General features: G+C 41.5%; 1 protein-coding gene across 2 annotated transcripts in view; it reads left to right on the top strand.

Annotated features, from left to right (window-relative positions):
* The window catches only part of dlgap2a (discs, large (Drosophila) homolog-associated protein 2a), a 431171-nt gene that overhangs the window by 27611 nt on the left and 386716 nt on the right, over positions 1-16844 (top strand). For both annotated transcript variants that reach the window (XM_017707804.2, XM_037541836.1), the window contains exons 2-3: positions 5331-5385; positions 8065-8112. In XM_017707804.2, coding sequence (XP_017563293.1) covers positions 5331-5385; positions 8065-8112 — 103 coding nt within the window. The remainder of the gene's footprint in view (positions 1-5330; positions 5386-8064; positions 8113-16844) is intronic.

The following is a 16844-nucleotide window of genomic DNA, read 5'->3' as shown; positions in this document are numbered from 1 at the left end:
CATCCTCTAGACCTTGTTCAGTGGTCAGTTTTTGACCACAGAGACGCTATTTTTGATTATGATATTGCTATGGCAAAATCCAACACCACAGTAATAGCTACATCCTCTCGATGTAAGCTGGGTGGTCCTAATCTTGGGTTATGTTTCCATAAGCATTCCCCCGACCAATCACAGGGCTGAGATTTCTGTCCCCACCCACACTAAACAGTTAGAGAAACTTGGCAACCTAATGCTAACCCAGCATAACCAGAAGCTGGCAAGCTAGACCACTTGTACAGAATGCAGCTGCCTGTCGCCCGTTCATTTGTTTATCCATACACCAACACTGTTCGGCCATTCCTTTGCGCATTGCTTTGTCCTTCTGTTTGTTCAGTTAGTGTCACGTAAAAGCTGGATAATGAGTTTAGTTCTGTATGAGGGGCGAAGCAGGGTAGGAGTGTTGGACAGAGAGCTGTCAATCATGCCGCTCATTAGCCACCCCACACAGTTCTCAATTCTCAATTAGTTCTGATCAGTTTTTAAGCCATGTTAAGCTATATTTATATCTTACATTTTCCATTCAAGCTTTGCTGGATGTTTAATATAACACTTATGTTTGGTATCATACAAACATTTTTAATATTTTATCCAGTGTTATGCCATATTTCACACCATGGATTATGAATATAGGCACCTTGCTTTTAAAGCATGTCTTGGCAAAGCCTTGCTGTATTAGGCCTATTTCGCTCCTAACTTTCATTCCAGTGGAAGCCCCGTTTCAGCTTGGATGTTGATGTTGTGGTGAGCTTGCTGACAGGAAGACTCACACTGGGGGGATGAAAAGTATGAATGGCAGGCGCATAATTTGATCTCTTCCTTGGGTCTCGGCTGTTTAGGCTTCGTCATATGCAGCGGCTCTCAGAAGCTTCAGAATGTTCAGATGCACAAGACTGAAAGATGATGATTCGGAGAGGACTGAGGAGATTTAGGTGGATCATATGATGCAGACAACGTGCTGGTTGGAGTTTAATGTTTAAAATATGTTTTTTACCCTGGCTTCACTGTAAACAGCCGGGTGCTGCTGCTTTGTGTGGTTCAATTAGGTTCAAAGTGATGGTTCAATTAGGTATGTATGACTTCTAGCTAATTCACATTGCATTTAAAAGTCCTGCTTTCTTTTAAAAACGTGAATATTACAAAAATCATTGGCATTTTGTACAAAGTCACAGAGTGCTTCACCTGAGCATCTGCAGCAGCAGTAAATGGAGTGACCACACATACAGTGGTCAAATCAGCACTTTGACCCACTTCTTATTCTCACTATTTGCTGTATAGTAAACTGTATAAAATTGCTGTGTATTAAAATATGACTATTGTAGCATACTCTCACACTGATCCTCATAGATATTACATACAGATTCATATACATATGAGCACATGTATAAATATATACTAGCCACAACCTGGGATACTGTACCAATTGCCTTGCAGCTCCTTAGCAACCACCTGGAATACCATTGCACTGGACTAAAAACACTTTAGCAGCCACATGGGATACCATACCAAAGGCATAGCACCACCTCAGCAACCACCTGGGATATCATAGCAACATTTTAGCAACCACCTGGGACACCAAAGCAACAGCCAAGTACCACCTTAATAACCACCTGGGACTGGACTAGGCCAGTGTGCCAGGTTTTCATTCCAGTCAGCGACACACCTTATTCTGTATGCTTAATAAATTGCTTTCAGTTTTCAAACAATTGATCAGGTACTCAAACAAGTGATCCTGCTTTGTTGGAATGAAAACCTGTAAACACACCAGCACTTTATGGATAGGTTTAGACGCCCCAGGCCTAGCGAGACCTTAGCAACAACCTGGGATACCATAACAAAGGCCTAGGAACACCTTAGCAACTACCTGGGATAACATAGTAAGGGCCTAGCAACAACACCTTAGCAACAACCTGAGATAACATAGCAATGGCCTAGCAACACCTTAGCAACTACCTTGGATAACATAGAAATGGCCTAGCAACTACCTGGGATAACATAGCAATGGCCTAGCAACAACCTGAGATAACATAGCAATGGCCTAGCAACACCTTAGCAACTACCTGGGATAACATAGCAAGGGCCTAGCAACAACACCTTAGCAACAACCTGGGATAACATAACAAAGGGCTAGCAACACCTTAGCAACTACCTTGGATAACATAGCAAAGGCCTAGCAACATCTAAGTACCACCTGAAATAACATAGCAAAGGCTAGCAGCACCATAGCAACTACCTGGGATAACATAGCAATGGTCTAGCAACACCTTAGCAACCACCTTGGATAACATAATAAAGGTCTAGCAACAACCTGGGAAAACATACAAAGGCTTGGCAACTCCTTCATCAAAGAGAAAGATTTAAGACGAACATCGATCATTTGGAGATGAATGGACTTATTTGCGTTTATAATCACTCCAACTGGTTTCCTGATACATTTAATCTGAAACAAGAAACTGTCAAATGCTAAAAACTTGTGAAAATGTTGTCAGCTTCCCATTTGAATTCTCCCGTTCCGCCTTAAAAGGTGCAGCAATTACATTCTAGGACCTCAGACACCATTTAAGTTGGAACGGGAAGTTCAAGCTGGTGAATGAGAAGCGACTTCAACCTCGCAAAAACCTCCTACTTATCCTACAGTTTCCTGCCAGAGATGTGAGAAAAGCGGCTATAGCTGATATATATGTATATGTTATATACATTTTTAGCCTCTAGCATAACAGCCACATTTGTGGCTCCCAAAGTGGTTTGATTTTTTTTGAATGGACAAAATGGGTTTGGGTTGCCGACCCCTCCACTAGACTGTCCATAATTTTCAGCAGTGTTGAGGTTATTCGTGACAGCAGTGACAACAATATTTCAGTAGCCTTATATGAGGCTATTGATCAGCTCTAATTACATCACAGTGCAAAACTAAGGAAGCAAACTGCAGATCCCAAGTGACCCTAAAGGACCTTTTTGGCCACACTGTCGCTATGAGGAGGAAAGGCCTGCTGTGTCTGTAATTCCAGCCGTGGCCCGTTCAGCGGCTGTTTCGCATCTTTCTTTCAGGAGATGAGAGAATCTGAGTTTAGCAGAGGGCTATAAATGGCTTTTTCTCCTTAAGCTCCTTCTGATGAGCTAAAAACAACGAGCCGTCGCTGCGGGGTGTTTATACCAAATTCCAGCAGCCCCTCAGGATGAGGCTGACGTGCCAGATCTGGACTGAATGAAGGATTTACACACACATGCTCTCGTCCTGTCTCGTCTCTTTCATCCCTCGCTTTTTTTTAGCGTCCCTCTCTCTTTTCATTCTCTCTCCACTCCGTTACTCTCTGCTCTCTCCAGCTGTCTTCTCTCTCTCTCTCTCTCTGTTCTCTTTTTTCTTTTGTCTTTTAATCTGTTTCTTTCACTCTGCTTTTGTCCTTTTCTTCCTTTCTTTCTCTCTCTCCCCTTCTCTTTTTTTCTTTCTCTTTTTCTCTCCCAGTTTTTTCTCTCCTTTCTGTTTCTCTTTTTCTTTTTCTCACTCTGCTTTCTTTCTTATTGTCTTACTTTCTCTTTCACTCTTCATCTCACTCTCTCTCCTCTCTCTTTCTAACTCTCACCCCATCTTTACACACTCTCTTCCCAGTCTCTCTCTTTCACTTCGTCTTACTCTCTTTTTCACTCATTTTTTGTTTTTGTCTGTTTCTCTCACCCTTTTTGTCCTTCTTTCTCTCCCTCTCTGTTTTTCTCTTTTCTCTCTTTTCTTCATGTCTCTCTCTCTTTTGTCTCTCCCTGCTCTCCCCCTCTCTTTCTCTGTCTTACTCTCTCCTTCACTTGTCATTTCACTCTCTCTTCTTTCTCTCTCTCCTCTCTCTCTCATCTCCGTCTTTACACACACTTTTTCTTTGTCTCATTCTCTTTCACTTTTCATCTCACTCTCTTCTCTCTCTCTCTCATCTCCATCTTTACACACATGCTCTCTCTTTCTCTTTGTCTTAGTCTCTCTTTCACTTTTCATCTCACTCTCTCCTCTCTTTCTCTCCCTCTCTTTCTCTCCCTCTCTCTCTCTCTCTCTCTCTCTCTCTCTCTCTCATCTCCATCTTTACACACATGCTCTCTCTTTCTCTTTGTCTTAGTCTCTCTTTCACTTTTCATCTCACTCTCTCCTCTCTCTTTCTCTCCCTCTCTCTCATCTCCATCTTTACATCTTTACACACACACACACACACACACTGTCTTTTCACTCTTTTTTCTTTTTGTTTCTCTCTTTTTTGTTCTTCTCTTCCTATCTCTGTCTTTTTCTCCCCCCTTCTTTTTTTCTTTCTCTCTACTCTTTCTTTTCTCTCTCTTCTCTCCATCTCTCTCTCTTTCTCTTTTTCTCTCTGCTGTCTCCCCCTCTCTTGTTCTCTTCATCTCCCTTCATCTCCTCAGTCTTCCCTTCCTTTTTTATCTCTCACCTCCATCTTTACACTCTCTCTCTCTCTCTCTCTCTCTCTCTCTCTCTCGCTGTCTCACCTGTGACCAGACCATTTTTCCTTTATCATTAAAGGCGAACTCTACCTATTTTACAAAATATCAGCGTAATTAAATCTATATGATGGTTTGCTGTGAAATGCTCCACTCTAGAGAAACTTGCTGTCTTAGATTACTTTTTAATGGTGGTTGTGATGTTTTATTTACAATCTAAACCACCAGAGAACCTACACATGTCCTCTGAGTTTTTATATATAATGCTGAAAAAACACCCTGCTTGTATCTTCCTGCCATGAATGGATTTCAGAACATATGTATAAGGCCAAAACCTCAGTCATAAAAAAGAACTGCAGTCATGTCTCAGGCATCAGGCAGCATATCTATATCCATCTTCTGTGAGGGAGCTTATAGAGCCTTTATATACTGTAGACGTCTGGTTCCTATCACCGCCGCTGTGAACAATTCTGAAGTATTCAGAGTATTTCACATCAAACCGCTCTGAATGACCTTCTTAACCATTTAATGAAGCAAAAATCAATAGAATTCCCCTTTAAAGTGTGGTCTCCAAGCTGCAGAGGTGCTGGCGTGTGTGCAGTGCTTCCGTTTAAGCACTGCTTTGGTTCAAATCCCCACTGGAATCTGCATAAAGACACTTTTGCTCTAAAGTGCTTCACGCATGCATCCGCACAATTTCACACGCGAAGGCCTAAACTGAAAACGCTATAGAAAAATACCTCATAAACTGAAAAAAAAACCACCATACTTTTTTACCGTCTAATTAGTGGTCATTTAGGCTGCAATCATGCTAGCTTTATTCATGTCTCTCTCTCTCTCTCTCTTTTTCCCCTCCCCTCCAACAGGTGTTGCCGGGCATACTGCAGAAGCATTGCTGCATCCTACCAGATAGGAACACAGGTAAACACAGCTGTCTGTTTCTCTCTCTCACACACACACACACACACACACACACACACACACACACACACACACACACACACACACACACACACACTCACCTGTGATCAGGTGGAGAGAGAGCCAAAGGCCACAGCACTGGCAGCTGCTCTCAAAACGCCACTCATGCAGTGGCCTGTTGACACAAGGAAGGCGCTTGACCCGGCTTTTTCAGGAAAACGAGGCTCACAGAACGTCACTCAGGGGATGACGGGCAGAGACGAGACGGTACACGAACTAGAACGTGTTTGTTTCAGTTTAAAACTGAGCAGTGTATAACTGAGATGTCTTGTTCTTCAGTGGCAGTCGTACTGCTTTAACAGTCAAACCGCACACATTTTGCTTCTGCGCTTCATTTTAAAGGTGCAGTGTATAAGATTTAGAGGGATCTGTCATTAGGAATAGAGTGTAGTATACAAAACCATGTTTTCATTAGTGTATAATCACTCCTAACTACAAATTTTATTTTTTTTGTTAGCTCAGAATGAGCCCTTCATATCTGACTGGGGAGCAGGTCCTCTTTCAAGACAGGCTGCCATGTTACCCCCCCCTCTCCCGCTCCCATGTATTTGCAGTAGCCCAGAACGGACAAACTGAATGCTGGCTCTAGCCTTTTATGTTAAAGTGGCTGCCGGTGCTGGCTCACCATTTTGTTGTGAGAAGTTTGAGAACCCACATTTTGGCGAATGGAGTACAATACTTCCTATTTAGCTTGAAAAAGCAAGGGAGTGAATCCTCATCATTAAAGAAACGAAAACATGATGAAGAAAAACTAAACTGTGACATTTAATGGCAAAAAACATGATGACCACTGTTGGTTTTACTACATGCTCGGAAAGGAAGGGGTGAGGGAGGGATCTTCAGTTGGTTGCAGTCTGCAACTTCACCACTAGATGCCACTCAGTCTTACACATTGCACCTTTAAGAAGTTAAAGAGCAGCACCAATTAAGCTCTGGTGCTTATTCATGTGATATTTTGATTGCTTATCAGTGGGAATTCCAGTGATTTTTGAATTCCACAGTTCAGTCATTGAGATGTAAACAAATTCACTCAGAGTGGTTGGCTGTGAAAAGGTTAGTTGTAGAGAAACCTACCAGTGGTGGTGAAAGGAACCAGGGGTTATAATATCTACAACATTTTGTTTACTATGTAAAACGTACATATGTATGTGTCGTCTGAGTTTTTATATGTAATGTTGACCATGGTAAAATAATAAACCTGAGACATAAGCGATTTTTGGGATTGCTTTGCCTTCAACACCCTGAATGTATCCCTCTGCCATATTTATATGGGATAATTTTTTATAACTTGTTTCCAAGTGCAAAACAATGTCTCAGACATCAGACAGTACTCATAACCAGTTCTTGTACCATTTCAGCAACCACTCCAGATGATTTTGTTTACATGTTAAAGAATGAATTGATAAAAACTGGTGGAATTCCTCTTTAATGTGCAGTGAGTAGGGTGGGCAATATGACAAAATAATAACGTCTTGGTAATTATACATATATTCACAATACATGATACAGTTTTTTGATATGTGATGAGGGAAAAACTCATTAGTGCCATGAAAAAGTATGATTACAATGATTTTATTAAACATTCCATATACTATGTTGCGCTAAATAAAATGGGCCTAATGAAGCTGAAGTTGCTCAGTGCTCTTTAAGTACTAGTGATACCCAGAACATGCTCAGAAAAGCATAAAGTGGCGTCATGTATAACAGAAATGATGTGTATGTGATGTGTAACCCACCCATTGCAGTAAGTGTGCTTGATAATGCCAGACTTTAGCCATTATATTTACATTAGTTATCATTAGTTAAGTTGCTAATGCTGGCTAGGCAGTGGCTTGTTCTTCCAGCTAAAGTAGCTAGCTAACCATTATGTTACGGCAACTAAGCTAACATTAGTGTCACATTTTAGCTTGCCAACATTATTTGCCTTAGATATGTGAGCCACTACGGATGCAAGTAGTCCATTTCTGCCACCAGTCATGCTAGATGCCAAGGGTGGCTGGCCTAGCTAAGGTTAGAGTTGTTCTGGCTGCTCTTTAAGGCCCAGTAAGGAATTGCTTTAACTGGCAATCATTACCGCTGCAGGATCAGAGCGTTTTAACAACCTCCCAATGGTCAACCAACACTCATAATTGGCCCAGAACTGTCAGCTATCTGGGATCAACTCACCCACTATAGCGTACAGTACCTACAGCACCTACCATGTGCCATTTAGTGCGTACCATGCTTAAATATGTAGCATTATTAACCATGGTGCTGTTTCAGCTACTCCTCATTGGGACTTTAACAACTTAAACCAGAGAGGACGAAATCAAGCAGAAACATCAGGTTTAGGATTTTCATCTCACACATGTTTGAATACAATGGGGGATACTGAAACTTTTACTAAACTTGCAGTGCTTGCTCAAATTTTAATGAAGTGTGGAGGTCAACAAGCATGAGCTCAAAGTGTATTTAATGAATTTTACTGCATTTGAACCTTCTATTCTAAAAGCAGGAGTATTGCCCTGCAGCCTAGCTAGGGCTAACAGCTACAGCTAGCCTTTTTCAACTGTAGCCTGACCAGTAGGGCCAAAGCGCCGGGTGCCCAGAGTTTTGACGGGCTTGTTCACGTTGTTGCAGGTGTGAAGAGGTGGCTGATGAGGTTGAAGAGCAGGGAGATTTATTCAGGTACCTGCTCCAGTCTTTACCTCTACCTCTTTTTGCTTCTTTCTCATGGAGTTCTTCAGCTTCAGTTCTGGATGGCATTAGCAGTGCATGGCTAAGTGCTTGTACTTTTAAAACACCTTCTTCAGGCCAAGTCACACTAGCCTTTTGTCACGTAGTTCAGTGGAATTCACCACAAGGACTTCCAGACGTCCAGAATGAAAACGTGGTTGAATTCATTGGTCAGACAGCTGCTAAATGTAGTTTAAAAGCTTAGCTAAATGTGCTCATTTTAACAGTGTCAAAGCGCTACATGTATTTCTTTCCAACCAGCTGTGAATTACTAAATAAAAGAGCGCGGTACTCAGACGGTCAGGAGGCTGGATTAGGTGGTATAACTCTTCACCTTTGTGGTTCTGTTGTTCCTTGTTAGTGAGCAAGGGTGTCATGGTTTCACGGCACCAGTGGTTCTCAGCTTATTTATCCGTGACCCCCTGAATCTTAACTCTAGACATTCTTAAACAGCCTTCTTCACATTTTGGCACCCCTAGAGTAATGGACTACAGCTAGTCAGCACACTGCATATGGTGGCTACCAAACACGTGGAAAACCATCTGACTGCTTTTCCTCAATTCAGTCAGTTTGAATAAAGTGATGTACTTTTTATGCACTATTTAGCGTAGTTAGCTAAAAGTCACATGTTTTTCGCCAAAAAGTTTGCTGCACATTGACAGCCTGCTGTGCTGACAGACTTGCGCAGCCACTTACCTCTTGGTTTTAGCCTATAGGGCTATAAGCTTCTAATCAGGCTTTAACATGTGTTAATCAAATCAAATTAGCTGTCTTTCTTTTCTTGCTGTGATTCGCTAAAGTTAGCCCCATAGGAACCACTGTCTTAAACAGCAGAGTGGCCTTGAGATATCTCAGAAAAACATGAAATAATTGAGGTTACTATTTGAAGGTGTACCGTGTAATTTTGGATGCTCTGTTAGCAGAAATTGAATAATAAAACCATGTTTTCATTTGTGTATAATCACCTATAATTTCAAATCATTTTGTTTTTGCTAGCTTAGAATGAGCCAATAGGGAGCGGGTCCTGTTCCTGCAGAGGCTGTCATGTTGCACCACCATATTTCTACAGTAGCCCATAATGGGCAAACCAAACACAGGCTCTAGAGAGCTCCTTTGGGGTTTTTATGTTGAATAAAATTGTTGCAGCTTGAATTTGGTGGCGCTGTAGCACCTGTTGGAAGACACAGAACGAAGACGAATGAGTGGTTGCCGCCAGTGCTGGTGAACCATTTTGTGTTTTGTTGTAAAGTTTGAGAATCCCAATTTTGACAAATGGTGGGTCATACTTATTATATAGTACAAGAAAAAGCAAGGGAGGGACAGAAAATCTGTCGGCCACTGTAGGTTCTACCGCTCGCTTGGAAAGGGAGGGGTGAGGAAGGGGTATTCAGTTGGTTGTACTTTGCAACCTCACCTCTAGATGCCACTAAATCTTACACACTGCACCTTTATAGGACAATTTAAGTGTAGTAGTCAATGGTGTCTTTTGGCTTTTTGTTCGTTTTATAGAGGTTTAAATTGGTATTTTGCTCTTTAAGAGTTTTGCTCAATACTTCTTTTTGACTGTAAAAATGTCAAACCATTTCACACCTATGAGATAGTAAGCTAGCGTGCTAACTGTATCTTTTGGTCCTACCTTGCGATCTTGGAATGTGCCTGTTTTGCAAGTTGACCCAAACTGCAGTTTTGTAGTGTGACTGCAGGTTGAAGGAGGGAAAATGTTGAAGTGAATGGTGCTGTGGCCTTCAGGCCTGCAGATCTTCCTATGTGGTTCAGTGCTGCAGAAACACCATTAAAGTCCCAATCAGGAATCACTTTATAGTTTGGACCAGTTTTGGGTCAACGAGGAAGGCCTTTAGATGGGGGTGCCACCACACTGCTGTCAGTGAACACAGCTAGCAAAGTTAACATACAGTATATTTTTGCTGTATTACAAAATCTCTTTACTCTTTTTATAACATTTGAAGACACCAGCTGACTTGTACATTATGTATACACTGAAGAACCGACGAATAGATACAGTCCAAAAGTACTTGGACTAAAATCTTTTTTACATTAGCATCCAAGAATGGTGTTTCTTTTGGCTATAAAGTTTGGAAGTGTGGTCATGATATATTGATGCTGTTTTGGCTGTTCCTGATTGGAGCTTTAACTCGTTGTGTATGAAGGTGCTGATGCAATCTGTAGTTGTCCGGATCTCATTTCATGTCGAGATTGCTCACTTGTGCTTTGACCGTAATTAAAGATACCGCATGACTCTAAAGAACCTTGTATCTCCTGCAGTGTTTCAGGAGGTCCTGCTCTCATCTCAGGTAACCGTGGCCCCTTGACATTAGTCGGAGAGTTTTAAAAGCGCGGAAATTGGCAAGCTTGTCATCACACACGGAGCCATTCAGAGGTGTAATTGCTTTGCTAAGAGGTCATGAATAATTCCTGACTGACATATACTCAGCTCCCCTTTCAGGAATCTGAGGCGTACGCTCCATTCACAAACAGTATTCGTACATGATGTTCTTTTGTGCTTATCAGGCTGGAGAAACGTTTGTGGAAAGGCAGCCTTGTTTCTGCTTTCAGTGTAGCTTTTACCACTTCTACGCTAACATGCAAGTAAGTTCAGAATTGACCAAGAATTGGCAGATTTTTACTTCAGATACACATTAGATCAGGTTATTTTGCAAGTGGGAGCAATTTTATGAGGTAAAGAACATGAGGCAAGTAAGTGCATGCTGTATTTGAATGTTGCTGTAGCATATTATGCTAATATAGTAGCATAATTATGCATGGCCCATGATTCCAGTCGCCTCTCGCTTTCAGTGTAGTACTTTATGTAATTATACGTTCTGATTCTGAAATAGGTTCAATTTTCATTCACAGCTGAACGTTAATTTCAAATCTGCTTAGTTCAGTTGTTAAATTGTAAAGTCATACAAACTGGTTGGGTGTGAAATGGTTCAATGAGAAACTACACTCAGGTCTCTTTACAGTGGTGGTGATAGGAACCAGAGGTTACAATGTCCACTACACAAATATAGCCATTTTATTTACTATCCAAAACTACCACTGAACATACATGTGTCTCCTAAGCTTTTATATGTAAAGTGTATGATGGTAAAGTGAAGATAGTTTTCTTTGAAGACTATTTTACCGTACAACACCTGTCTACCAGGAATGGTAGGTAGGTATTTATTAGCTTAAAACCTTCTGAAAACTATCAGAAGACAATGTGTCAAGCATCAGGCAACAAACCTGTAATTGTTTACAGCAGATGTGTCAGGCTCTAGTCCTTTCGGACCGAAACACTGCAGATTTCATCACATTACCTCATTGAACACACCTGGTATAGCTCATGAGCTAGTTAGCAAGGCCTTCGTGAACTGAATTCAGAGCATTAGATGAGGGTAAATGCTAATCTCAGCAGTACATTGGCCCAGAAGGTCCCCAGTTTGACATGCCTGATTTAGAGTAATAACATTTGGTGTGAGAGGTTTTAGAGGCATTAAACTCTTCAGACGTTTGGTTCCTATCACCACCACTGTGTCTTAATGACTGGGTTATGCAGAAAGTTTGAAAAATAGTGTTATGTATATTTGACAAAGACGTTATTTGCGGGCAGGGGACAGGAGGTTGAGGAACCGCCCCTGTGCCTGGAAGGTCCCTGGTTCCAACCCCTGAGCTGGTGTCTGACCACCAAATGATGCTCAATAGACTACTGTAGCACCACCGTAGGAGGCAACAAACAAATAGTCCGGCTCTAAGTGGGTCAGGGAGGTAATAGATCATCCATTATGTTTCTTAGCAACATCATGCTTCAGTTATGAAATGTCAAAAAAATAAAAATACACACATTTAAAACACACTGCAGAGTACAGTTTTTCATTTTGAGCTTAGATTGTTGAAAATGCAGGTGTTGCACAATTCCTTTCATATTGGACACTAAAGGCAGAAGTTTCCTATTATTTCCTATTATCTCTAGATTGCACTGTCCAATATCAAGTGACTATTTTACTCTGCTGTTTGGGGAAAAGAGGACATCTCAAAATTGGCCCGTAGAGGAGAACAGTCCAGCATTATTGCCAGCGGAAAGCGAGCCATGAGTGATAAGGCAGCCTTTTCTACCTGCATGTCATGCATAACTAAGCAATATCTCACTCTTTTCTGCTCCACACTGAAATTGTACTGAATCCAGGTGTTACTATGGAGCTCATTGCATTATGTACATTGTCGAACAGACTCGTGGGTCTCAGCATCCGTTGGGAATGGCTGCTGTACATAGGCCTATATTTAAAAACTTTTTAAGACTTTTCCATGAATTCTACCTTGCCAATGATACAATAAGCTAAAACGTACCTGAGTGCTTGATGGTGTGCACTGAATTGTAGCAAAACAGTCTCTATTTGGGATGGCAGTATGAATGAGTCTGAGGTCTCTGAGGCGCGAGTCCAAGTTAACTGTTGAGTTTTTGAGGCACGAATCTGAGTCTCTGTGGTGCAAGCCTGAGTCTCAAGTCTGTAAGGTGTGAGCTCAGATTGAGTCTCATGTCTCTGAAGTGTGAGTCAGAGCCATGTCTCAAGTCTCTGAGGTGTGAGTCCAAGTCACGTCTCAAGTCTGTAGGTGCGAGTTCAGGTTGAGTCTCAAGTCTCTGAGGCGTGAGCCCAAGTCATGTCTCAAGTCTCTGAGGTACTAATCCAAGTCGGATCTCTGAGGTAGGAATCTGAGTTGAGTCTCGAGTCTCTAAGGTGCGAGTCCAGGTCGAATTTCTTGTGTGTGAGTCAGAGTCAAGTCTCGGGTCTCTGGTGTGTGGGTCAACCTTATCAGTTCTTTAGGGAACTAGTGGCACACCAAGAGGACACGACCACCTTGGGCAGGATTAGAGAGGAGAGAGATGAAGAAGAGAAGAAAGAGATCCAGCAGCTCATCTGGGGTTTCATTGTCCATGTCATGCTAGGTAAACATTTGCATCAGGTCAAGCTTTAATGTAGCGTGATTTAATTTAGACCTCTAAAGAGCTCTGGCTACTTGTTTAATCTCATAATCAAACCCATTCTTTCTCACCGCTGCACAGGAACAGTCAGCAGAGAGCCTGCATTTTTATAGCGAACCCAGATTCACAGCAGAAAAGAAAAATTCCCAACGCATCGATGCAGACGTGCTAAGTGATTGGACTGTAATACATAACCTGAGTGCACTGCTGCGTGGAATAGCATGACGTTCACAGAGTTTGACTTCAGATTTGAATATTTGTTTCTCTGCCTTTCTGCCGTTTGCTTGGAGTTGTTGTGACAGTAAGGGCATTTATCCAAACAGAGCTTTATAAATATGCATGGGTAATTGTTATGCATTATGCCAAGTGTGCTAGTGTTCCACAGGGGCCACAGGAGAGTGGGGCGCGGGGCTTGGCTTTCACTGAACGCGCCAAATACAGAGAGGCACATGAAGATTTACAGTATACAATCATAACCCTATTAATCAGAAACCCTTACATTGTATGTAGGCTAAGTCCCCATATTATTAAGAACAATAACTTATACATTATAAGTTTTTATTATACATGACTGCTGGGATAGGCTCCAGCACCCCCCGCGACCCTGACGGAGAAGCGGCTTAGAAAATGGATGGATACTGGCCACTTTATTAGAAACACCTGCCTTGGATTTCTAGTAACCGGCCACTTTATTAGAAACACCTACCTTGGATTTCCAGTGACTGGCCACTTTATTAGAGACACCAGCCTTGTACTTCCACCCTGCTGGTGAATAGCTAAAAACTGTAGCCCATGTGTTGATTCACAATTAGGAAGGACAATTCAGGGACTAAAGTGGCCAGTGAGTGAATGTGTGTATATTTGGTCAGTAAGAATAGCTGGATAGATTTTGTATACAGAGCTGCTCTGCCTATGTAGGAAAAGTCATGTGAAAAGGCTGGTTTAGGAAAGAGTAAGTCCTTCCTTCCTTTCTGCTGCCCATGCTGAGCTCAGTAATCAGAGGAGGAAGTAGTGACCATGGTTTCGTCCTGTTTCTATGGAGACAATGCAGGCAGTGTCAGTGTAGGTTAACCTGCTATTGTGCCTGCTGTCATTTAATTTCACTCTTCTGCTGATCTAGCAACGGCACTTAACTATTTCAATCAGTCAAACATGCTTTTATAAAATAGTCAAATAAAGTTGTAGGAATTTAGATATGATAAGACAGCCTAGCTGACCAAATGCTGTTTATATATATTATTATATCTATTATTATAGTATATTTTGTTATGACAGTTTACTTTAGTTGGTCCTCGATTTGAAGACATTAGCGCATAGAAGACTGGCACTTGTATGAAAGGTTCTCTATAAATGAAGCAGTTATTATCATTATTATTGTTATTATTATTATAAATTGGCAAACTTTCAGAATAGCTCCTGTGTCACCACAGAATAATTGTAAACCTCCATCTGAACCTTCCATGTAGTAACAGAAGAGGTGGAAAAATAGAAATACACCATGAAATACATCACGCAACATTAACAGTGTCTGTTTTGGCTGGTGTTTTCAGCCCAGTCCCACACGAACCCCCAATGTAACTACTCTTTCATTCCAGGTTTCAGCATACCTGTGACAGATTATCAGGAGCTGAGCCAGATGCTGCATCTAGGGATAGGCCAGAGGTCAGCAACTCAACTGTTAAGAAGAGCCATTTTGTCCTTTCAGCAAAAATCAAACCACCCTGGGAGCTACAACATTTATGTCCATTTTACCATTCTGGCTACAAATATGTCTCAGTATGTGATAATGTATTAGTATGGGATAAAAATATAATATCAACGAAAACGCAGACTTACTTGGCTCTGCTTTAAACTTTAGCTCAACTATAGCCACTTTTCTCTCATCTCCAGCAGGAACCTTCCGCAGAGGTAGGATAGTTACTGCGTAGGTAGTATAGGTACTGCGGTCTGTTTTGCACACATGCAGACTCAATCCGAAAGAAATCAGAGTAAGGGTACACATGCATTGACAAGTCTGCTCACTGAGCTAAAATACAGCTCTCTTTATTTGATTTTTTAACTGTATTTCTAGACCTTACTCTGATCTTGGAAATCAGAGTGTGTTGACCATTGACCATGACCATTGGAATAATCGGATAACTACAGAAATCCGATTATGATCGGGTTATTGAGTGCATGTAAACACACTCATTGTTTTTCGTGTCCTTGGCAATGCTGTTATTTTCTAATTGCTGACACCTGGAATGGTAGACGGGCATCAGTGTCCACAAAATGTTTGGCCTTTATGCCCAACCCTGCTACACAGTGTCCTGGGCCTCCGTGGCTGAATCTACATTCATTCCAGATTCCGGTGTTCCTTGGAAGTGATACTGTATTGCTAAGCATGACAGCCTTGTTAGCACACATGTTGGCTCACATGCTCACTGTTGAATTATCCCTGTAAGACTCAGCTGATTTCCTTTGCGGTGTTAATTGCCAAGTGACCCTGGTGTGTCTGATGTACTTGGCGCAGACGAGCTCAGAGCAGACTTACGATATTGAGTATGATCCAGTGAAAGCAATTAGTTAGAGTTGAGAGAGAAAAGGAAGCAAGAGCGAATGAACAAATGAACAAATGCTGCGTTCCTATTTTAAATAAAAACGAATTCTGCAAATAGACAAGATCTGTGTCCAGACAACCGTTCTAATTAGCGAATTCAGCTACTTTAAAGAAACGGTTTGGTGAAAAATCTAAATGAATGAGGTTTTCCTCTTACCCCAGATCACCCAAGACATGTTTAATGTCCGAATTCTTCTGATTTGGTTTAGCACTGGAGCGATGAGGCTAATAAACACTACAAGTCAATAGTCACCCAAATCTGATTCTGTAAATCCAACATCAAAACTTCAAACTGCATCCAGGTCTTCATCTAGATTGTGCAGACTATGTTGTTGCTTTAGCTAAATGCTAATCCTGAATTTTCAAAGTAAAGATATATGTTTATACGTTGAAATTATGATTGGGAATGGTAGCTAGCAATGTGAAGTGCATGTTCGTGAAGGGAAGTCGTAATTTGGCACAACACTGTCAGCATTTAGCTAAACTGTACGGTTTTGGTCATGTCTATAGCTCACAGTAAGGCATACCATGTCCTAGACTACTTTGTTCGTCTGCAAGTCCTTAAATGAAGACATAGATCTGGTTTCAGAGAAGTTTTGCGGACGTATTTGTGGAAAAGATTTGGGTGACTATTGACTTCTTCTGTTTTGTTTGCAGCATTAGTCTTGTAAGTTCAGCACTGAACTCAGTGAAATGAAGTGAAATTTGGACACCAAATATTTCCTGACCTGTGGTTAAAAATTTTTTTAATTAGATTTTTCACCAAACTGTTCCTTTAAGGTGCTGACACTGGTCAATTTCACCCCCACAGCTTGTATAATCTCCTTTGGAAAGCAATGCTAATAAAACGGCACCCTCCAGAGCAGCTACACTTGGACCTAATGCCATCATGCCCAATGCCATCCCCTTTTGGTTAAGATGGAGTGTTCAGAACTGATCACCCAACATTTGTACCTGACCTCACTAAAGCTCTTAGTGAGGCTGAATGCAATCAAATCCTCACAGCAATCTTCCAATATGTAGTGTGATCTTTCTGCTGCTCCTCTGTAAGAATGAACAGCGCTCAGTATTGTCTGCTCAAATTACAGACTGCTCCACACTAGA

The sequence above is a fragment of the Pygocentrus nattereri genome, chromosome 10 (assembly GCF_015220715.1).
Source record: "Pygocentrus nattereri isolate fPygNat1 chromosome 10, fPygNat1.pri, whole genome shotgun sequence".
NCBI classification, from domain to species: domain Eukaryota; kingdom Metazoa; phylum Chordata; class Actinopteri; order Characiformes; family Serrasalmidae; genus Pygocentrus; species Pygocentrus nattereri.
The sequence above is the reverse complement of the archived record's forward strand: the minus strand, read 5'-3'. Positions and strand labels throughout refer to the sequence as shown.